This window comes from Tenrec ecaudatus, chromosome 2 (genome assembly GCF_050624435.1).
Source record: "Tenrec ecaudatus isolate mTenEca1 chromosome 2, mTenEca1.hap1, whole genome shotgun sequence".
NCBI classification, from domain to species: domain Eukaryota; kingdom Metazoa; phylum Chordata; class Mammalia; order Afrosoricida; family Tenrecidae; genus Tenrec; species Tenrec ecaudatus.
The window spans coordinates 185,050,993-185,073,175 of record NC_134531.1 but is presented as its reverse complement, the minus strand read 5'-3'; the positions used below and the strand labels follow the sequence as shown (position 1 = coordinate 185,073,175).

Sequence of the window (22,183 nt, the reverse complement as noted above, 5' to 3'; positions counted from 1 at the left end):
TCCTGGCAGGCAAAGAGTCCCCTCTGGTTTGGGCCAGGCTGCATTCTCAATGCCTATAGCAGTGCCAAGGAGCCCTGGTGGCATAGTAGTTATGAGTTGGCCTGCTGACTAAAATGTCAACGGTTCAAAACCACCAGCCGCTCCTTGGGAGAAAGATGAGGTTTTCTGCTCCTGTCAAGATTTGTAGTCTCAGAAACCCACAGAGGCAGCTCTACCCAGTTCTGAGGTCACTATGAATCAGAATTGAATCCGTGACAGTGACTTTGAGTTTGAGAACTGTGCCTGGGCATCATTCGCTATTTGTGAATGAATCATTGAGTGACTGACTGAATGAATGAATCAATCAGTGAATGAAGGCCTAAGGTCCCAGCTCTCGGTGCATGAAAAGACCTCAGACCTGGAAGCATCAAAGACAATGGGGGCTCTTCTGGCAGACCCCAACCCCGGACCACCACTCGCCCTCTTGATTTTTTTTTAAATAATTTGTCGGTTGTTTTTAATTGTTGAGGCAGTAATACTTGGTTCATGAAACTGCAATATACAGAGAAGTGAAATAAATAGCTTATATATATATAATATATATAATATAGCTGGTTTTAAAATATTCCCTTATCATTGGTGTACTAGGTCACGTGAGTCACGGAAGGTCGATAGCAGCATCTTCCAGAACTGCGAGCAAGGCAGGGTCACCATGATTGGACGAGACCGTCTGTCGTCGGGGGTCGAGGCGCTGAGAATTCCGAGGGGCACGCCTTCCCTGCGCGGTGTCTCGGGACAGCTTGCAGCAGACAATAAATAAATGACTGCAAACCAGAGAGCGATTTTTGTTGGAGTTTGGGAGGTGGGGTGGCTAGGAAAAGGGGGGGAGAGGGGGTTTGTTGGGTGGTTCCACTTTCTGCTTCTCTCTCTCTCTTTTTAATCTTGTTTTGTGTTTTTTCCTTTCAGAACCTTTGGGAAAAAGGACTTTGGTTTCTCAGAGTGTCGTTTTCCTCATTCAAGTCCTCCTCTGGGGTCAAGGTTAGAGTAGTCACTTCCTGGAGAGAGACAAGCACCTGTGCGTTGACGACAGTCCCTTCACGCGAGTCTTTTGTCATCGGGGGTTTTGAGTCAACAATAAAATCCTTATCGCACCCCACCCCCCAAGAGTTTTGGTTCAGTTTTTGTCTTCTTTTAAACACAATGTACAAAAATAGAGCTTCTTCCTTATTTTTCATGTAAAAATATTCCTCTGATGCAGTTCTCTGTGAGTGTGAGTGTGGGCTGGGGCGGCGGCGGGGGGCCACGGTGGGGCAGCCTAGCCGGGGTGCGTGGGGCGGATCCGCCGGGACCTCTTGGTCACCGTGGTGTACTTGAAGGGCTTCTGCAGCTCGGCCTGCCCCTTGGGGTAGCGCTTCATGAAGTGCACATCCTGCTGGTTCTCCCGGGTCTTGGGGCCCTTCCGAGGCCGCCCCTTCTTCGTGAAGCCCACGTACCAACCGGAGTATTTTGCCGACATCAGGGCGGTGTAGTTGTTCTCCAGAACCTTCTCGATGAACACACACTCCTTGCTGGTGCCATCGGGCTGTGGGGAAGAGAGAAGTAGGTGGTGAGAAAGGAGGAGGGCAGGGGGTGCAGAGCTGCGTAATGAGGGCACAGGGTGTGGCCATCGCTCTGGGCAGCAGAGTCAACCAGGCCTGTGGGCTGGACACACAGCAGTACACTTTGGCCTCAGTCATTCACTTCCCGGATCAGTGGGGCGGGCTTTTGATAGGAGCCGCTCCTGCACCCTTCCCCACCCTCTGTTAGGTAACAGACTCCCCCTGTCATTCGAGAACGTTCTCTTCACCACCCTTCCCCAGGCTCTTACCTCACCCCCACTAGAGCAAGAAGAGACCTAGACCTAGCCAATGGCAACATTATTTCCCCCTAGGTCTTGGTGATTGGTTAAGGGCCGTGCATGTTGTCCAATTTGAATGATCCTTAAGATCATTTTTTTCCTTAAATTTTTTTTAAAAATCTAAACTAGTTGCTGTCCAATCATTTCCAACTCATGGCAACACCCCAGATTACAGAGTCCACCTGGGCTCCATAGGGTTTCATGAACGTGACCTTTCGGAAGCAGAGGACTTTCTTCCAAGGAGTATCTGGGTGGGTTTGAACCGCCAAACTTTTGGTGAGGAGCTGATCCACTTAATTGATTCCACCATCCAGGGATTCCTTCAAAATCCAAAAATCAGAGGCCGATTTCACCTGGGGGTGGTATGTAAGGCTGACGCTCAAGTAGCCATCTTAGCACCACGAAGGGAATGTCTGTCTGTCGGCGAAGTGAACAGAGAGGAAGCAAAGCCAAGAGGAACGATCAAGAGAAACCACGTCCTGGTGGAATCACTTGGGCTCTGGCTCAAGTTACCTCAGAGTTATGGAAGTCAAGGTCTCGTTTTCCATGAACCAGCTACAACAGAGAAGAGTCCCCAACCCATGTGCACAAAACCTAACACGCGACCAGCGGCACAGAGAGCTCGGGCTCACACCTACGGACAATCGTGAGGATGACACAGGAGCAGGCTGAATGTTGTTCTGTGGCACTTAACAACAATACTCGACTTAATGCCACCGTTAGAGCATTAAATATAAATTACACTTAATGTAGACTGGGAGTGCATGTTAATGCTTGGGGTGAAGCGGGCTAGGGAACCCTAAAAATGAAAATTGTATGCAGCCAAACTGCCGAGCCTGTGCCTTAGGGCCCGGGGGTCTTTGGGCCCCCAGGCTAAAGTGGGAGCTCCCTCCCTGGGAGGCAAGATATACCAGGCAGGGACACTGGATTTAGAGACAGACGTTGAATCAGTTCTGAGACTTTTTTTTTTTACTTTTTATTGTGAATCGGGTGAAGGTTTCCAGAGCAGGTCATCAGTTTTACAATCAATGACTCGTACATATCATTGTCCCGTCTCATTCCTCTGACGACGCTCCTCCCACTGCCTCCCTGTGACTCCTGCTTCCCATTCCTCCTTCCTAACTGTCTGCCCTTGGACGAACGCTGCCTTTTTTATCACGAATGGTTGGGGGTTCCAAGGTGAGCACCCCTCACTCGGGTTCCCGTTCCCTAGGAGACCTGTCCATTGTTTGGCTGGCAATGGAGCCCCGAGGGTGAGTTCAGTTCCAAACCCGAAGGAGGTGTAAGTGTCTCGGGGTTTCCGCCAGTCGCTCTCTGACCTGTAAGTCTGGTCTTTTTTTTGATGATGTTGAATTGTGTTACATGTTTTTCTCCCCTCTATCCAAGGCCAGGAGCTCTGGTGGCACCATCGGGGAAGCTCTGGACAGCCAACCGCAGGGTCAGCGGTTCAACCCCACCAGCCACCTCATGGGGCAGAGGAGAAATGAAACTCTCTGCTTCGGCAAAGATTCACGGGCTCTAACCTTACTAAAGGAGGTCACGCTGAATTGGTATCTACTCAATTGCCATGGCTTAGGGTTTGGTCGACCCTGGACCTCCCATGTGATCCTTTCAGCTCTGAAACGTCTTGCTTGATGTCAGCAAGTTCCTCTCACTCTCTAAACCTTGGGTTCCTGCTCGACAGGAGGAGGACAGAGGCACAACCTCACAGAGGCACAGTGGGAAGCAAGCACTTCTACATGAACCTGACGCCCAGGAGGGAGGGGCTGCTAACTGATTTTTGAGGGGCAGGTGGTTCTGGCTGGTCTGGACAAAGGGGGGTAGGGCGGCAGGGTTTTGAATCTCCTCCCCAGACAACCCGACTTGCTCCATGGGGAGGAGTGGGAAACACACGGGTTGGAAGGCCTGAATTAGCAGCACTCGAGTTTCCAACGAACATCTCCAAATTTAGGCTGGGCCCACTCCTCGTTACGGCCGGCTGCCTGGCCAAGTTGGAAGCCCAGCGGTCTGGCTGTGTGTGGAGACTGAGGTGCTGTGAGTTCCAGCCTTTTGTTTGAAGTGGAAAACGGGCTGGAGCTTCCAGGAACGTTCACCTTTGAGCAGAGGGCAAGCTTGGGCCCTGCAGACAAAGTGCTGGACTTTGCAGAAAAGGACAGGCAGGGTAAGAAAACACTCTTTGGAGGGCAAGAGCTTTCGAGGAGACTGTAGAGCAGGCGGGGAGCAGGCTTAGCAAACATCCTGGGGGCCCAGAAGACAGCCTGTGACGGATTGCTGAGGAGAACGCCAGGGGCATACGTACAAGAAGAACAGAAGGGGGGGGCGGGTCCTTGGGTTCTGGATCCCCCACGGTGGACTCTGGAAGCTGCCTGCCTGACCTGAGTCCAGATTCTTTGGTTGGACTCACATGAACAATCAGAGCCTGCTGAACAAAGGTCACACTATGCTGTTTGCCCACCTAGAATACCTGCCACTTCCTGGGAAACTGCTTTCATCCTTCAAGGCTCAGTGCAGTGTAACTGCCTCCTCTGGAAGCCCCCCTAGTTGCCATTTCTCTCTCTAGGCAATTCCTCTTTTTCTATCAGGATACAACTCAAACATTAAACTTGCCTGGGCTTACAGACTCCATCTTCTGGACTCCCTGCCTCCAGGTCCATTCCCCGCTCCAGCTCCTGATTAGCCTGGAGCTTGTGAGATTGGGAATGCGTCTTCATGCCCTCACAGTGAGTTTGTGGTTGAATGGGGGGAGGGAGAACTTCAAATGGGAGGGAGACTTGGAGGGGTTTTCTTAGAATAGAGCTGTCTCGGGGACAGTCAGGAGCCTATGAAAGGCCCCTCCTGGGGGAGAGAAGAGGACCAACAAGAAGGCGGGGGAGCGCTTGGCCTGTCCCACCTGCTCTCCTTCTCCTTGTGCTTGTTCATTCGTTCATTTACTCAACACGTGTTCGTTGCCTACTGTGGCCCAGACCGTTCCCATCTCATCCTTCGTGTGGTCCTCCTAACACAATGAAGTAGGATCTGCCTGATAGAAACCAACGCTCAGAAGTGGAGACGTGTGCCCAAGGTTGGGCAACTTACAAGAGGCAGAGGCAGGATTTGAATCCGCCATTGAATCCGCCAGCACAGCTTGCTCTTCCTCTGCCCAATCTGGGGACAAAGTCCACAGGGAGAAGGAAGGTGAAGAGCAGGCGTCACTTGTCACCACACTTCCTCCAGGCTGACCCAGCCCTCTGGGATTTAGAGAGCAAATGATGGTCTCAGCTCAGGAACTTGGTGGATTGTGTGGAATTCGAGTCGCCTGCCAGTGCAGTGGGTCAGTACTCAACCAGTAACCCAAAGACGGGTGGTGGGGACCCTGGGAGAGAGATGTGGCAGTCTGCTTCTGAGAAAGAGTTGCAGCCTTGGGCACCCCAATCGCAGTTCGATTCTGTAGGACCTGCCATGGACTTGAGGCCCATAGGCTTGTGGGTGTTCCCCTACTGCCCCCCAGCTTCCTCCTTTCCAATCTGGGGTCCTTTTCCTCCCATTTGACCTGAAGACTGAACCCTCAGTTGGGCCCCAGATGTCTCACTCCCATGGAGTTGACTCCTTTTTGCATAGTGCAGTCACTTACAACCAAAGCCATCTTAACATGTCCCTGGTATCGCCCCAAGGCCCCTCACGGAAAGAGGTGGTGGCCCGATGTTGCCTCAAGAGGCCTTGGCCATGATCGTGTGGGGCAGTTGAGGACATCCTAACCGGATGGATTGTTCTTCACACCTCACAGCTCTTCATGCAGCCAGAAGTGCTCCCTTTCGTGAGTGCAGAGGGGACAGGGTGGGACACTGGCGTGTAACTACAGCCAGTGGCCTCACTCTTTCAAACTCACTGCCATCACGCCCATTCACTCAGACTCATAGCGACCCTGTGCCAAGAGCGGAGAACATCTGAGAAGGCTCTTTGGGGAGCTCAATGCATGTGCCATGCTGTGGGCAGAGAACGAGCAAAGCTGGCACCCCAGGTCCAGACAGTTCGAGAAAGCTGCCCCGCTGAGCCTCCCTGCGCCTGTAAGCAGCAGAAGCCAACACTTGAGCTTGAACGCGTGACTTTGTGACCTGGCTTCAAAGGAGAAAGGAATCGCTATGTAAGAAATGCCAGAGGACACTGAGGCTCAGCAGAACCAAGGGACTTTGGACTCCCTAGCTTGACCCGGATGATTCTGGCTGCTGGGCCAGACAGTCCCTTAGAGGGTGAGAACCACATTTCTTTGGTACCCCGCGGTCCTCTGACCAGACACCCAGAGTAGAGATGGATGGAAAGAGCCAGCATCAGCCCCCACTGAGCTCCCAGGCTGGTGGGTGTAACTCCAGTGGGTATGGATGAAGACACCTCAGTTGCTAGCCAACAGAGGGCTGTTCGTGGGACTGTGGGCTCTGGACTGGGTGGGCTAGAGGGTCCTGAAGGATGAGTGGGGACTCAGATGAACAGAGGAAAAGGCGGTTGTAATGGAGGAGCAGCTCTTACAAAGACTGGATGTCCCATCCAGACATGGTGGTAGGCAGTGCCACGTGCTTATGGGATAAAGTGTGAGGGCAAGGAGCAGGGTTAAGAGACCAGGGGGCGGGGGCAGGGCACATGATGGATCGTTTGGGCTAGGGTGGGGTTGGGGCCTGACAGTCTTGCTCTCCTTTCTATAAAGCTACGAGTGGGGAGGGCAGCGGTAGGGATAGGCCAGGGTGGAGCCCTGCACTAGGAACCCACCCAGAAGAGGCGGCCACAATTCCCAGGGAAGCGGGTGCAGGCAGCAGCTCAGGGGAGGAGGGGACCAGCACCAGCACGCGGCACCCAAGGATGGCTGTTACCGGGACCTGGGGCTTAACCATAGGGGGCGGGGGTAGGGTAAGGGGAGGACAGGGGGGGCGTCTGTCCAGGAGACAAAGGTTCCCGCTTCGGGAGCCTGAGATAAGCCAAATGGGGGCAATGGCAGGGCAGGTGGACTTAGGGGGCGCCCTCTGAACCCCCAGCGAGGCAGCCCAGAAGAAGAGGGACTAGAAGTGAATGGGAGAGTTGGGGTGGGGGTACGGGCAAGAGGCAGCCGAAGGGTGGGGAGCGGGCTTCCGCCGCCGCCGAGCCGACTTGGAGCGCCAGCTGAACCGTCCCCAATATTATTGACTGGAGAAGGCGAGCGGGCAGGAAATCGGAGCCGGCTCCTGTGGAAGCCGTGACTCAGCGGCCAGCCGGCGGGCGGAGGGCGGCCCAGCGGCGGGGGTGGGGGGTGGGGGGGCGCGGCCCGAGGGGACGGGCTGCTCTTTTGACCCCTCGATGGCCCTCGTGGGGTCACCATGCCGGGAACCGCACGCAGACGGGCGGGGCGCGCTCGGGCCCGAGCCGCGTGGGCACTGGGCACGGGCGGGGCGGCGGGAGCCCCCGCCTTGAGAAAGAAAGAAAAACGAGCCTCAAACTCAAAGCAGGTTGGGCCTGGGAAGCGGCCCAGGCGGGCAGGAGAACAAAGCGCCTGACGCGGGGCCGGGCCGCCGCCACAGGAAACGGCCGGCCAGGAGGACCCGGCGCCCGCGCCCCGGCCGGGTCCTGCCGGGAGCCCCCACGCCGGCCAGCCGAGCAGCCAGCCGCGGACGGCGCAGTGAATCACTAATTAAAACCATGCCCGCACCGAAGACGCGCTCTCCAGATTACTATTAGTTTGCTCTTTGGGACGCTTAGGGAGTGTGGGCAGCTGGAAGCTCTGCCTTCCAAACGGGGCTCCGAGCCCCGCCGCACTCTAGCATGGGACCTGGGACGGGCGCCGGAACAGGGCACAAGCCTCAGCTTTCGCCGCTGCGGAATGGGTACAGTACTGGCAGCACCTCCCGGGATTCTTGGTGAGCGCTTCGCTCAGAGCCTGGCGGAAAGTGGGTACTCCGTTAGTGGCGGTGGTTTGCTGCCGTCATTGTTAACTAATAATAATAATGGAACTAAACCCAGGCTCCCCTGGGGCCCAGGGCTCGGTAGGAAGGGAGGCATTCAAAAACATCAGAAACGCTGCCCAACTCCCTGCCCAAGCAAGGTGCACTCAAACAAAAGAAAAGGGAAAAAAATTAGCCACCATCGAGTCGATTCTGACTCGTGTCGACCCTATAGGACAGGGTAGAACTGACCCTAGGGGTTCCTGAAGCGGAACCTCTTTACCAGGAGTAGAAAGCCTCATCTTTCTCCTGCGGAGTGGCTGGTGGTCTCAAACTGCTGACCTTCTGGTTAACAGCCCAACGCACAGGGCAAATAATCAGCCAGGGGCCTGCCCTCCAGCAGAAGGTCCCCTTCCCTGGAATCAGGTTGCCCTACCCTTGCAGACAGAGCCTCCCCCCGCCCCACGCCCATGAATCAAGCTGGCCATGGGGGTGAATGGGGCGTCTGCAGAGGAGCGGGTGCACAGGTGATGGCTGCCTCATGCAACAGCTGTGTCCCCTCCGCGTGAACAGCCAGCCACGGGAAGCTGGTGCGGGAAGCCAGCACACACTGAGGGGGCGGAGGCGAGGTGGGGGGGGGCGCACGTGTAGACGTAGCACCAGCGGAGGCTCCAGTAAGCCCCCAGCGCATACGTCTGCCCCCGCAGCCCGCCCTAATTCATTTCATGCTGCGCTCTTGCCCGTTCCAAAGTAATAAAATCTTCCTGAAATGCTAGAACCGTGAGGCCGGGCGTGCTGACGAAGGCTGGGTTCCGGAGGCTGCTGCTGCGTGATGCCGTAAGCCCCTGGCGATTGTTAAAACAATCTACAGCCACCGCCCTCGGCCTGCCTGTCCCTGTTCCCAGACACCAGGTACCTACAGGCACGGAGCCCAAACACCCCCAGGGTTCAGCCCTGCCAAAGCTCCTCCTCCAGGAGGAGCGATTAGACCCTGCAGTTACCCCAATGGTGCAGCGGTGGAAAGCCTGGCCTGGCAGGCTGGGGCACCGGGCAGAGAAGGGGGTGAAAGGAAGAGATGACACGAGGCTCGCATGCAAATGTGCATGCTCTCCATCATGGGCTGGCAGGGCCCTGGACACGTGTCCCAGCTCCCCAGGTTCCCCAGGAATTTGGGGTCATCACTCACCTTCCCCACGAGCTTGCCTTTACGGTTCATGCACAGGTAGAATTCTGTCTCCTTGCCCTTGATCCGGACTTGACTACCGAAGGTGTCTGTCTCCACTAGGAGCTGGGCTTCGAAAGGCAGAAAAAAAGAACAAGACACATTTTTAACCAAAGACAATGGCACCAGGCACTCATGGTCCCTGACCCTGGCACTGGTCTCCTCCCCACAAGTCAGGCTGGGGCAGCCTCTCACAGCACCCATAGGAGCATCCAGCCCCACAGCAGGGAGATAGATGAGGTCCCTCAGGTGTTCCCCACCCCAGTCTCTTGACTCCATGTGGGGCAGGGGTGTGCCAGTCAGACAAGTTTTGCCTGCCCCTGGTGGCTAAACATGGGTGTGCCAGTCTTCTTCACCATCATCGCCCACCTCCCCCAGCTCCTCACCACCAGACCCACTGCCAGAGAAATAGCCTCACTGCCCAAAGCAGGTTCAGGTAGATAGCCCCATTCCCAAAGCTGGACAGACAGCCAGAGAACCATACAAAGAATGCCATTTCCCACCACAGGAGCAACGGGCAGACAGACACCACCAGGTCACAGTGGCCAACAGGAAGCGATAGTCTTGGTACCAAAGATGTGTGCAAACATGCTTGCCCATGTGTGTACGTACACACACACACACACACACACACACACACTGACTTTGGGGATGCCAAGTTACTCCCTCCAGAGTTAGACCTGAGGCCCCTTCCCCCAGGCCAACACCCGGAAGCCCGCAGGTGTTCCCTGGCCCTCTGCCCTGCCCCTGGAAGTGAAGAAGGCACAAGGAGGAGAAGTGTGTGTCCCCAGAAGACACTCACAATATTCCACCTTCCTGCACCAAGCCCACCAAGACTGGATGAGTCCCAGGAGCCTAGAAGTCCCAACCAGGTGAACATCCCCTGGTCCTTGAGAGGATGGGATTGTCTAGAGCAGAAGTTCTCAACCTTCCTAATGCCTCGGCCCTTTAATAGTTCCTCATGTGGTGGTCACCCCCAACCATAAAATTATTTTCATTGCTACTTCAGAACTGTAATCTTGCTACAGTTATGAATCGTAATGTAAATATCTGATTTGCGGGATGTATTAGGCAACCTCTGTGAAAGGGTCATTCAACCCCCAAAGGGCTCAAGACCGACCCACAGGTTGAGAACCGCTGGTCTAGAGACCGCCCACAACCCTGACTAATCAAGGGCATCAAGTGACACTCATTAAGCATGCTGTGTTCCTCCTGTCCCTCTGCCAGTCCACGTTTTCTCCCTATTGGGGAGCTGTGTGATTTGGGGTAAGACATGTACTCTCTCTTAGCTCTCTCGCCCCTCTGATCTTGAGCCCCTGGCCTGGAGATCCCCACTCCAGTCTCTACTGATGCCTTCTGTACCTTTGCTTCCCGTCCCCCAACTTTTCACACACACCCCCATTTCAGGTGTCTGCCCTTCCCTCACCCACAAAACTGGAATTCCAGTGACCAGGGGCTTGCTTCTCCATCACACACATCCTGGCCTCAAATTCCTGAGCACAGTGTCTTTGGAGTCACAAAATGGGTACCTCAGTGCCCTTAAAATATACTGGGCATGATTTTAATAAAAAACTTAAACATATATACCTCCGTGCCCTGCTGTGAAAATTAAAACCACCTGGAACTGGAGATTTCCAATAATTAACCTCGCCCTCCTTTGACACCACTGCTAATTAAAATATGATACCCACTTTTCCGTGGGAAAAAAAGAATTTACATAAAATTTAAAGATCTAACAAGAATTTAGTACTTCTAGAAATGGGAGGGGGCACATTCTTCTCTCTACCTCCCTGCCCCCACCTCCAATAAACACTGAGTCAGGAGAATTAGCCAATGCTAAGAAGCAGGGGGGAGACACAAACCCTGCACCCTCCCTGTGTCCCCTGAACTCAACGTCCTGCGATGTTTGCACATGTTCCCAGGACCAACTCCACAGCAGCTCTGCGGCAGGCTCGCCCACCTCCTGCCTCACACAGAGTACGGGCTCAGACAGGGGGCAGGAGGTCTCCTGCTCCCAGGAGCTTCTTCCACCCAGAAAGCAGCATGTGTAAGGGTTAGGGAAGACGCTGGAATGCCTGGATCTGGCTCTTATATCCACTTGTCTGACCTCGGTGTCTTCCACCTGTGCAATGAGGGTCCTGCAGCTGGTGGCTATGGAACAGAGTCCATCTCTGAACAGCCCCTCATGTGCAGAGCCGACCATGCAAGGCGGGTTGCAGGCAGTGGGTTGCCAGACCTTTCCTATGAGGCACCCATCAGTGGATTCAAGCCACCAATTTTACGACTAGTCACCAAGTGCCTGCGCCATGCCAGCACCAACCTTCCACAGTGACTGAGGTTGCTGCGCAGGGCGGCCAGGGGCAACGCGGGAGCATCGCCCACGTTTCTGGATAACTGCAGAACAAAACCATTTCCCTAAAAATGAATAAAATGATAAGGGGGAGGTTTAATCGTGGAAAATGCCAGAGGTGTGGCAAAGAGCGGAGGTGAAACAGAACTTGCTCCTCCCACCCCTCACCACCCCCCCCCCCACAAGTCCTGCCTTCTACGCTGACTTTCTTCAGCCTCCCCCAGGGCCACAGGCAGCCCTCACGCTGAGCTGTGTCAGGAAGCAGCTCTGCTGGGGACTCAGGGCTCACGCTGGGTGTGACTTCATTTCTGGCGCTACTACCCAGGGCTGTGTGGCCCTGAAAACCCCGCATCCCCCTCTGGGCTTCCATTTCCTCACAGTTTGGGAGAGGCAGAGGTGGCTGAGGACAAAGGAAAGATGAGGCCACAGGACAGTGATCCAAGTTTGATGAAGGAGAGATTGGTGGTCCACCTCCCTCTCCTGCCACACATGCTGAGCCTCTGTCCTCAGAGCAGTCTCAGACCAGTCACCCAGTGCCTGTGGGTGCCCACTGAAGCCACAGATCCCCACAAAGGTATGTGTCTTCGTCCCCATCTGAGAAAGAGACAGGGTTCAGAAACTGGGGGTCAGTGCGGTACTCTAGCTGTTAGGGCTGAGGTGTGGTCTGCTGACCTCTTGCTGCTGGGGGCCTGGGCTCTGGGGAGATAAGCCCCACACCCAGCCAGCTCCACAGCAGGAGGCCTCTGTCTTTTCCTGAACAGGCCAAACTGACCTCCCTCCCGACCCCCTGCCAGCTAGCCACCCCCACAGCATGGGGAGGGTCTGCAGCCAGGCGGCAGCAGCAGGGGAGCCAGAACTCTGTCTCTCCCACCCCCACCTCCCGCCCCCGCCCTGACCGCAGCAGGCAATGGAGTGACCTAGACTCCACTCGGTACATGACATCATGAGGAGGGATCGGGGCCAGAATTATGTAAAGTCTTTAGGGAGTAATAGCAACAGCGGTTCTCAGCGAGTGAGCAAGAGAACGAGTGAGAAACAGACAGACAGACAGACAGACAGACAGACAGACAGACAGACCTCCCAGGCTAGGTGGGCAGCCAGAGCTTGCTTGACCCTCAGCATCCCCCTCCCCATGTTCCTGTCTCCAGCCCCCAGGGTGCGGCTGTTGGGAAGCAGAAGCCTCATTTAGCTCAGTTCCATGCATGAGGCCTATACCAGGTCACACAGAAGGAGTTTGTGACAGTGTCCAATTTAGTTCCTCATCAGGAACCACCCCCACCCCCACCTCTGCCCCCAGGCCAGCATCACCTCCAACCCTCCCAACTCTGCAGTCTGCCCCTGCTGCTCCCCTTGGCCCTCAGCTCTCTGCAAGTGCCCCCTCCATACAGCAGCCAGAGGGAGCCTTTAAAAGTATAAATTTAATTATGCCTCTTTCCTGTTAAAAGCCTCCTGGGGATCCCACTTAGAAGAAAACCCACACTTTTTACTGGGACCCAGGAGGGGCAAATGTTCAGGCTTTGCTGACTCTCTCCACCTGTGCCCCTCATTCACAGCCCCCAAGCCACACAAGTCTCCCCCTCCCCAAATACCAAGTACACTACTGCCCCAGGGCCTTTGCACCAGCTGCCCCCTCTGCCAAGACATTGCTTTACCCAAATCTTCCCAGAATGCCCTCTCATCCCCCAGGTTCTGTCTCAGATGCCACCTGCTCTCAGAGACCTCCCTTGGCCTCGTTGCCTGTTTTCGTCACCCCTCTCTGTGCCCCAGGCCCCACCTGTTCTGTTTTCCTCAGACCTCTTCTCTGAAAGTATGTTATCCATCCTCATTTGTGTTGGCTGTCTCCACCCATTGACGGGTAAGTTCCATGAGGACAGGGACTTGTATGTCTTATTTGCCACTGTGATTTCCAGCTCCTAACACATGCTCAGGTGCCCAGGTAGCCCAAACAGTTAAGTGCTAACTCCTAGGTGAAAGGTTGGTGGTTCAGACCCACCCAGAGGTGCCTCGGAATATAGGCCTGGCGATCAGCTTCCAACAAGCCACAGCCTTGAGAACCCTGTGGGACAACCCTTCTCAGTACACATGGGCTCACCATGCTGCTGAACGGGCTCCGCAGTAACCAACAGTAAATAAGTCAGTCTCATTAAAGGGACAGATGCGCTGGTGGGATGGGTATAACTTAAGAGATTTTTTTTAATGTAATTCAGAGAGGACCTGCCCAAGGTCACAGCTCGTCAGGTCAGGATAGGAGTCTGACTCCACAGTCACCACACCGTTTCCTACTGGCCAGAGCACAACTCATGACACACACTGAACCTATGGTTCCCACTGACTCCATCCCCAGCCACAGTGCTACTGCAACATACTCCGGCTTGCTATATGCTCGAGCAAAGCAAAACTGTCCCTCTCTGAGCCAGGACAGGTCACTGTAACCCTTCTTCGGTTCTACCAAATCCCAGTGACCCACTGATTCCCAGCTGGGCACTGCTCTAGATGTGTTCTGTGCATTCGTCATCTCCTTCTCCCGGAACACCTGCAAGGGTGTCACTGCTAAACTGTTCGGATTATCCCACTTTATGGATTGGAAAACTGAGGTCCAAGGTCAAGCCATGATGGACCATAAGGGAGCTAAGATGCAAACTCAGGCACACTGGCCTAGAATCCTTGGTCTTAGCCCATCTACCTTACCACCCACGTCCCTCCACCCTGGCCCCTTCCCAGGACTGAGTAAGTGAATGAGTGAGTGAGTGAGTGAGTGAGTGAGTGAGTGAGTGAGTGAGTGAGTGAAAGAAAGAAAGAACACCAGCTGGAGGGAGGTGAGGTCTTCTCCTTGTCTTGGCTCTCTCAGAGCAGAGGCCGATGGGTGGAGAAGCACCAGCAAGGCCAAAAGTTGGGACCCATCCCACCCCAGTTCCACGTCCCTCTGACCCTGAGGGAGATGCCTTACACCATACTGGGAGATGGAGGTGGCCAGGTCTAGGCACACTCAGCCTGCGTGGGGCCTCAGCCTGAGAAAGGAGAAGGGTTCAGATTGGGGTGAGGGAGGAATAAACGGCTGCAGAAGCCAAAGGGCCGATGCCGACGGGGACGGGGACGTGGCACGTCACAGCATCCTCGAAGGGAAAGCCCACAGGCCTAGGAGAGAGGAGTGACGTTGATTGATGGGCTGCCTCCCTGCCATCCACTGGCAGGGCTTCCCGGCTCTCTGAGAGCCAGAGAGGCGTCATACAAAGAGAGGGAGCCACCAAGAAGCAAGAGGCAGAACTCAGAGAAGCAGACTGAAGAATGAGCTTATTTCCCTCCAGCCCTGAGTAGGTCAACACCAGACCTGTGAGGAGTAGGGAGCTAGGAGCCAGGGAGAGCTGATAGTTGGCCCCCCACATGGCCCCGCCCGGAGGCCAGCCATCAGCTGCTGCAATTCCAGTGCTGACAGTGCTATTGGCTGCTCTCCAGGCATCGTCCTGCAGCTAGGGGATGTCCTTGCTAGCAAGGCGCTTGGAGGTCACCCTGAACCTGTACTCCAGTCCCCTCCTCGAAAGCTGGCCAGGTGGAGAAAAGGAGAGAGAAGCAGGGACAGTGGGGGGGCGGGGGGGTGGAGTCCTTCCTGAAGAGCTTTCCCCCTCACTGTTACAGATAGACAGACACACACAGGGACACAAACACACACACAGAGGGGTACACATACACTCTCATCCAAGGGGGACACACAGAAACACATACTCACACACACAAATGAACACAGACACACGCTCACACACAAAAATGCAGCACACTCAGACACACACACTCTCTCTCTCACACACACACACACACAAGCACACAGGTCTTTGCTGGCAATGTGCCCGCAGTCCCCCATCTCCTAGAGTCCCTCAGGCGGTTTGCAGGCCACGTGGGCACACTGGAAAGGAAGAGGAAAAATCAATGGGATTGATCAGGAGCTATATTTAATCCTTGCTGCAACCCAGTGTAGCCATTTCAGCTGTAGGGTCAGCGAGGGGTGGGTGGCCACGGCTCGGCAGGGACAGAAGTCCTGGGACAGAAGCTCAGACACGACCTTTCCCAGCCTAGAGACTCCTGGAGGAAGTGGGTCGGCTTCTCACTCTGTCCCCACTGCACAGTGCAAGAGGGGGTCACTCCCAGACTGTGGACAGACAGGTGCATGTGTGGGAGCATGGGAAAGAGAATGGGGAGGAGGGAGGAAGAGAGGAAAGAAGTGCCTACTATGTGCAGAGCTCTGTGCCAGACATAAGGAGAAGCTCCTTTGCCCTGATGTCCCCAGAGGAGTGACCCCCAGCCACACCCCTAGGTACACACCAGAGGCAACAGCACCCACGTTGAATTCCTGCCTGGACTGCAGCTATGCCAGGAAGCAGCCGTGAACGAGACACGGCAACCAACTCTCCCTTCAAGGAGTCTATGATCGTTGTAGCAGGAAACTCTGCATCACAACCAAATGCCAGGTGCTGAGAAGCCCTGGGAAGAAACCATACCCGGACGAGGCAGTGGCAGGGGCCGCTCTGATAGGGGGACAATTGCAGAGAAGCCAGGGTGAGGGGAAAACATGGGTCGGAGAAGAGCATTCTCAGGCTGGGGGAACAGCCAACTCAGAGAGCCTTCGCTGGGGGCTTGCTTGGTGTGTTTCAGAGCAGCAGCAACAGGAGGCCTTGGCCGGAGCATGAGTCCAGGGCCAGGCCCAGCACTGGGCCTTGCAGCTAATTCAAGGGCTTACATTGGGTCGTGCGTGAGAGGGGAGCCTCTGAGCAGAGGAGTGGCATGGCCTCCTATGGTAGGAAAGGACCTGAGGGGTTCAGACTCAGAGAAGGGGTCACTGTGGCCTCAGCCCTGGACTTGGGGCCCTACCAGTCAGCCCAAGGACTTGGCTTTTTGCTGGGTCCCAGAGCGGGGGAAATGGATACAAGGGGAGCCCCTCCCACCCTCTCCCTCCATGCACCCCTTTCCTGGGTGAGCCATGCAAGTCAGCCCCACACCCACTGTACTCCTTCATCCTGCCTCCTTTAGGGGCTTTCTCTCTTCCAGGGGCTTGCTCTCTCTACCCACTTCCCCTGAGCTGGACCTGGGGGCTCAGATCTCAGAGGGGAGCCAGAGACATTGATGGAAGTTTCCACATCACCAGGGTCTTCTCTGGGACAAGGACAAACAGGAGTCTTAGTACGCAATCCCCACCCAGGAGACTCCAGAAGGCTGCTTGAGGGAGCCATGCCTGAATGGAGATGGGCTGGACAGACTAATGGCTACAGGCCTGAGATGGAGAATGCCTGTAGAGACCACGCATCCCTCTATCCCCATTACGCAGGTGCCCAGGGAGGGAGAGCACCATGTCACAGCAGCTTTGAGGCCCAGGCTCCTCCCACTCAAACTAGAGGAGCAGGGGCCCCAGGCTGAGAGCACCCAGGGGGCTAGGCTAGTAATGTCTGATGCCCAGCACACCCTTTGCTCAGGAATTAGTTCCTGAATGAGGGACTTCAAGACTGACCCGTACCCAGCAAGAGGGCCCCTTCCTCAACTGGCCTGGGACATGGTTAGCCAGACCTTATGGCCTAGAATCCAGCTTACGGATCCTCTTTCACCTACCTGGCACTCCAGGGCCCCCCAGTGGGAAGAGGCAGCACCCCTTCTCCAGGATCCTTCCTGGAAGCCTAAGAGCAGAGACTCAGCCTGAGCCCAGGAAGGTGACCCCACCCCTAGCCGCTCTCAGAAATGAGTACAGGTGGTTACTGGTGCTCATATTCCTGTTTTAAGAGTAGTATCTTGGGGCATAAGATAGCTCATTTCAATTAGCCCATTTCATAGATGAGGAAATAGTTTCACAAAGGGTAGCTCACAGATCCAAGATCTCCCAGCTGGAAAGTGCTAGAGCTAAGAATCAAACCCCATTAGTTTCGAGTCCCCACGTTCAACCCTTCCCATCAATGCCTCCCCACTGAGCACACCCACTCCCCTGACCTGCTCAGTCCTGGGAGGCTGGACTCCAGCAAAATGTGTTCTTATGTACATTTTTTTTTTTGGCCAAATAAATCCCCTTTTCCAGTGAAACCAGAAGGAGCTCTCCAACGCAAGTCTTTGTGCTGGGATCCCTGATACTTCCGAAGTCTGCACTCAACGGCCCTGAGCTCTCCATCCCCAGCTGGAATGACCCACTTCCCCAGCAACTCCGCTTCCTGCAGCCAGGAGGAGTGGACACCTCCCCAACCTGGGCAGCTGTCATGAGGACATCAACCTGAGGGCAGCTGCCATGAGGAGGCCTGCTCCCACCCACTTAGCTGAAGAAACTGTGCCCAGAGGCAGAGACACTTGGCCCAGGGACCACAAGTTTCTCAGAGGCAGAGGGGCAGGTGAAACCAGGTGTCCCTCCTCTTCCAGGAGGCCACTGCCTGCAGGACAGGGTGACTGGACAAAAGCAGGAAGCACAGGGCCAAACACAAGCCCTGATGCGCAGGCTTGCTCTGCCTCCCCCACAGACTGCAAAGCACGGGCCAAGCAGCTGAGCCTGTCCTCTCTTCCTGGAGTGGACCGTGCTTGGGGCTCTCACAGTGCTCCGGGGCCACCAGGAGACCCCTTGGAGAATCGCCAGGCATGGAAGCCCCAGCAGCATTCATGCAGACTTCACCAAAGGACAATCATGCATAGCCACAGAGTGCGGAGTGCCCAGACCCAGTGGGGCCTGCCCTCCAGCCTTCCCAGGCCCCGCCCAGCACCACTGTAGGGACAGGCTAGTCATAAGCACCTGAAATTCAGCCTCACAAGGAAGCCTGAGCCCAGGCCTATAGGAAGCCTGTTCACACTGGGTATTTGGTGGGGATTCTGAGAAGACACACTACAAAATGACCTGACTCTGGCTAAGTTGTGTGTGTGTGTGTGTGTGTGCAGTTCCTGATGGCAGGACTCTTTTGGCTGAACTAAGCTCTGAGCAGGAGGAGAGAGCAAGTTGCTGGACTGTCCTGGACTTGGCCTGAGCCCAAACAGACCCACCCCTCCCCCAGCGGCTGGGCAGACCCCCTCATGCAGATCCACAGAGCAGTCCAGCCTCCTGGCCCAGCCTGGCCACATAAATCACCCTCCCAATAATATTTGTATTGATTATCTAGATTGGGAGCCTCCACTGGCTCCATTGTCTCCTCGCCTCTCCCCGGGCTCCCAGATGGGGCCCCTGCACCGCATCTGCGTCCCTAATGCACCCTGTCAAGGGAGAAGTAGCAGCCTGCTCAGGCCAAGGCCCTGGGTGCTGGGGGGCACGGCAGCGTGCAGGAAAACATCCCAATATCCCTTGAAGGAAGGTCACGAACTCATGGGGTTTGCAGCCCTGGAAGAGAAGCCATGAACAGCCGCCAGGCTCACAAAACCCACACACACCCTAGACCCTCTGAGAGTGGTCCTCAGGGGCTTGTCAGAAATGCAGCCACTCAGGCCCCACCCCAGACCTACAGAATCCAGAGTCTGCGTTTTAACAAGATCCTGGGATATGTAGGGGCAAATTAGCACTTAAGAAGCAGGAAGCAGGGCTCCTCTTGCAGGGGGACTGAGAACCCAGAGCAGGCAAAGGGCTTGTCCAGGGTCACACAGAGCTCAGCGAAGATGGGAGGCTGGCGGCATCCCGGTTCCCCTCTTTCCTGCACTCCTGCCTCCTGTCTCAGGGCGTGGACAGATGGTTCCCACCAGAGTCTGACCCCCCTGTACTCTCCCAGCCTGGAGGGGCCAGCCAGCGCTGTGGCTCCCCAGGAGGGCACCTCCTGCCCGGCCGGCCGGCCAGCTGCCCCTTCCCGAGCAGCAACTGGACAGCAGCTCCCAGGGAAAACAGCCACCTGGGTCTGCCCAGCACAGCCGGGTGTCAGGGGAGGGGGGCACGGAGCCACAGGAGGCCCCAGAGAGGGACCAGCAGAGGGCCTGGGAGAGATGGGGAGGAGAGGAGAGACTGTGTTCTGAGGGAGGGGGCTGGGCCGGGGCCAGAAGGACAGGGTTAGTGCAGAGGGGGTCAATGAGAGATGGGCAGGAACAAAGAGGGGAGACCAGCAAAGAGGGGAACCAGCCAACTAAGAGAGGAAGAAGGAAAGCTAAAGGGAGGAGTAGGGGGGCAGTAAGGAGAGAGTGGGGCAGGGAGAAGAGAGGAGGCAGCTGGCCTGGAGATGCCTTAGCCACGCCGGCCCAGCCCTGCCTGACCGGCCTGGCCCGGCCCACCCCCAGTGGCGGTGCAGCTGCCACACTCGGGCCCTACCATGAGGTCAGGCCTGCCCCGGGGCTGAGGGGAAATAAATGGTGTCCAAGATAAAAGGTCCGAGAAATTATTTGTCTTGTTGTCATGTCCCGACTGCAGTGGGCAGGGGCCGACGGGCAGCAGGGCACTGACACAGAGGGGCCCAGGCGGGCAGGCTCAGCCACTGCCCACAGGACCCACACACGCAGCTCCCCGGATGTGGCCTGAGAAATGGGCTGGCAGCAGGTGCTTTCCCAGCGCAAGCAAGAGATGGAGTCCAGGGGCCTCCCAGGGAGCAGCCTGCTTCTCCTACCCTGCCACGTGGACTCGATAGCCTGGAAGTGGAGTGTGCCCTGAGTCCATGCTGCTGAGCCCCAATGCTCAGAAAGGGCCCCCCCACCCCCACCAAGGGCCTTTGTGGGCTGGGAGTTTGGGAAATGAGGGAGGGAGGGAGGGAGTGACTCCTTACTCCCCAGGCTCCTTTACTGAGGCAGCAGGAGAATAAGGGGCTCTACATACCCCCGGGGGGACTAAGAACTCCCACAGTCCAAGGGCAGGTTCAGGGGGCATGTTCCATACCTCCAGGGGCCACGGCTCACAGGCGTACAAACTCAACTCCAACCTGTAGCACGCGTGCGTGCACACACATGCACACACACTGCATCCTACTCCCCCACGCACACACTGCACAAACGACACCACGCCATGCCGTGCCACGCCACACACACCCTCGCCCAGCCCACAGCACACCACACCCTGCATGACCTCCCATCACCACACCACACACACACCACATACCACATCCCAAGACATGCTACATCCCACCCCACACATCACACCTGACACCACGCCCCACATCAGCGGCCCACCATCTCAGGCCAGATCTCCACAAGCACCAGCACCCCAAAAACATTACTCAGAAGTTCCCCCCAAACCTAGAGTATCTGAACCTGAGGTGATCCCAGCAGCCACAGCCCGACACCGGTGATGGCTGCCACGCCCCGGGTGCCCACCAGCAGCAAAGCACTCTCTGCCCACCTCTCCAGGGACTGCTCTGGACAAGGCCCTCGAGGCCGGCTGCCCTTCTCACAGCTGAGGGTACGGACGGAGGCCCAACCGTAGCCAGACGTGGCCGAGTTGGGACGTAGTGTTGTGTGCTGTGCGGGGTTGGGGGGGGGATGCTAGGCCTAAAGCAGGGGGTGGGCACATACCATACTTGTCCCCGTCCTCGCCGCGGGCACTGATCCGGCGGCCCAGGACCTGGATGTGCTTCCCGCTGGTCCGGCTGTAGAGCTGGTACAGCCGCAGCTGCTTACGGCTCACATCGTCCCGAGCCCGCGTCTGGTTCTCCACGTGGATGCGGAAGTCCACGTTCTCCTCGGCCGCCAGCACCTGGGCAAGAAGGGGGGAGTCTGTGAGCCACCCAGAACCCCTGGGACTCGCCCCACCCCACCCCTCCACACACACATGCATGCATGTACAGAGCCCAGAGAGAGCATCTGGGCCCACAGCACCCTCCGAGCACAGGTCTGAGGGGAACCAGCTGCCCGAAGCTGAGTGAGGGCCAGCAGGAAGGATGGGAGGTTCCTGGGGGGACATGGGCACATGGCTTGTGCCGCCTCAGACTCCCCTGAGTGTGTGGGAGGGACAGGGCCCTGCTCCGATGACCTCCCAGGCTGGCTGGGAAGACCAAGTGAGCAAATGGGAACGGAAGTCACCCCAAACAACCTGGAGGTGGGAGATTGATGGGGCCCCTATAACCACTGCTAGGGTCCATACTCATTCTGGGGGTGAACGGGCAGGAACTCAGTACCACTTCTCACCGGGGGGGTCAATGCTGGGGCCTCTCGCCACCCCCAGGTCCGCCCACCTCCCACCTGAAGAGGCCTTGCCTCCCCCATTGAGATCCCCTGGAGGGGGGTGCCCTCTGGGTTTAGCTCTAGCCTGCCCACTTCCTCCAGGAAGCCTTTTGTTGGGCCAGCACTTCTCTCCCCACCCCCACCCCAAACACTACCTCTAGCTAGAACTTACTAGCACCCCACCACTGCCACCCCTCACTGACCTTCCAGTAATCTATCCTCTGCTCAGATCCAGCCACCAGATCCCTCAGCCTTCTCCAGACTTCCCACCACACTGAGGCCAAGCCCTGCATGGGACACATCCCCTCACCTTCCCACCCCTAACCCCCTGGCTGCTTCCCGCCCCCCTCCTCCTGCTGTCACCCACCCTCCTCTCATTACATGGACTGCCTTACTCTGCCCGGGAACCTTCCAAGCACACTCCTGCCACAGGGCCTTTGCGCTCACTGTTCCCCAAGCCACCAAGCTCCTTCTGGCCACCCCGCTTCACTTCTATCTCTGCTCAGACGGCAGCTCCTCAGACAGACACTTCCTCCTGGTGGCCTTTCTGAGACAGTACCCCCACCCACCCACAAGCTTCCTAAGCTGACTGGGCATCTGGGGGCCTGGCAGTCATCTGTCCTGTGACCTGCTAACTGTATCCCTGTTTCATTCCATCTGAGCTGTAAGACTGTTCGGGTCCTGTGTCTGTTCTGTGAGCCCGCAAACCCGGGCACAACACTGGGCTCACGGGAGGAACAATCAGGACCCCTCGAAATGCTGCCGCAGCCCCACCCAGCCTGTGGCAG

At 56.4% G+C, this 22,183-nt stretch overlaps 1 protein-coding gene across 1 annotated transcript in view; it reads right to left on the bottom strand.

Moving 5' to 3' along the window:
• Nucleotides 1-470: 470 nt before the first annotated feature.
• FGF18 (fibroblast growth factor 18) overlaps nt 471-22,183 on the bottom strand; it is a 38,159-nt gene continuing 16,446 nt past the window's right edge. The window contains exons 3-5 of the mRNA XM_075541939.1: nt 20,748-20,928; nt 8,942-9,048; nt 471-1,561 (exon numbers count right to left, since the gene is read on the bottom strand). Of these exons, the coding sequence (XP_075398054.1) occupies nt 1,295-1,561; nt 8,942-9,048; nt 20,748-20,928 (555 nt within the window). The 3' untranslated portion in view covers nt 471-1,294. The remainder of the gene's footprint in view (nt 1,562-8,941; nt 9,049-20,747; nt 20,929-22,183) is intronic.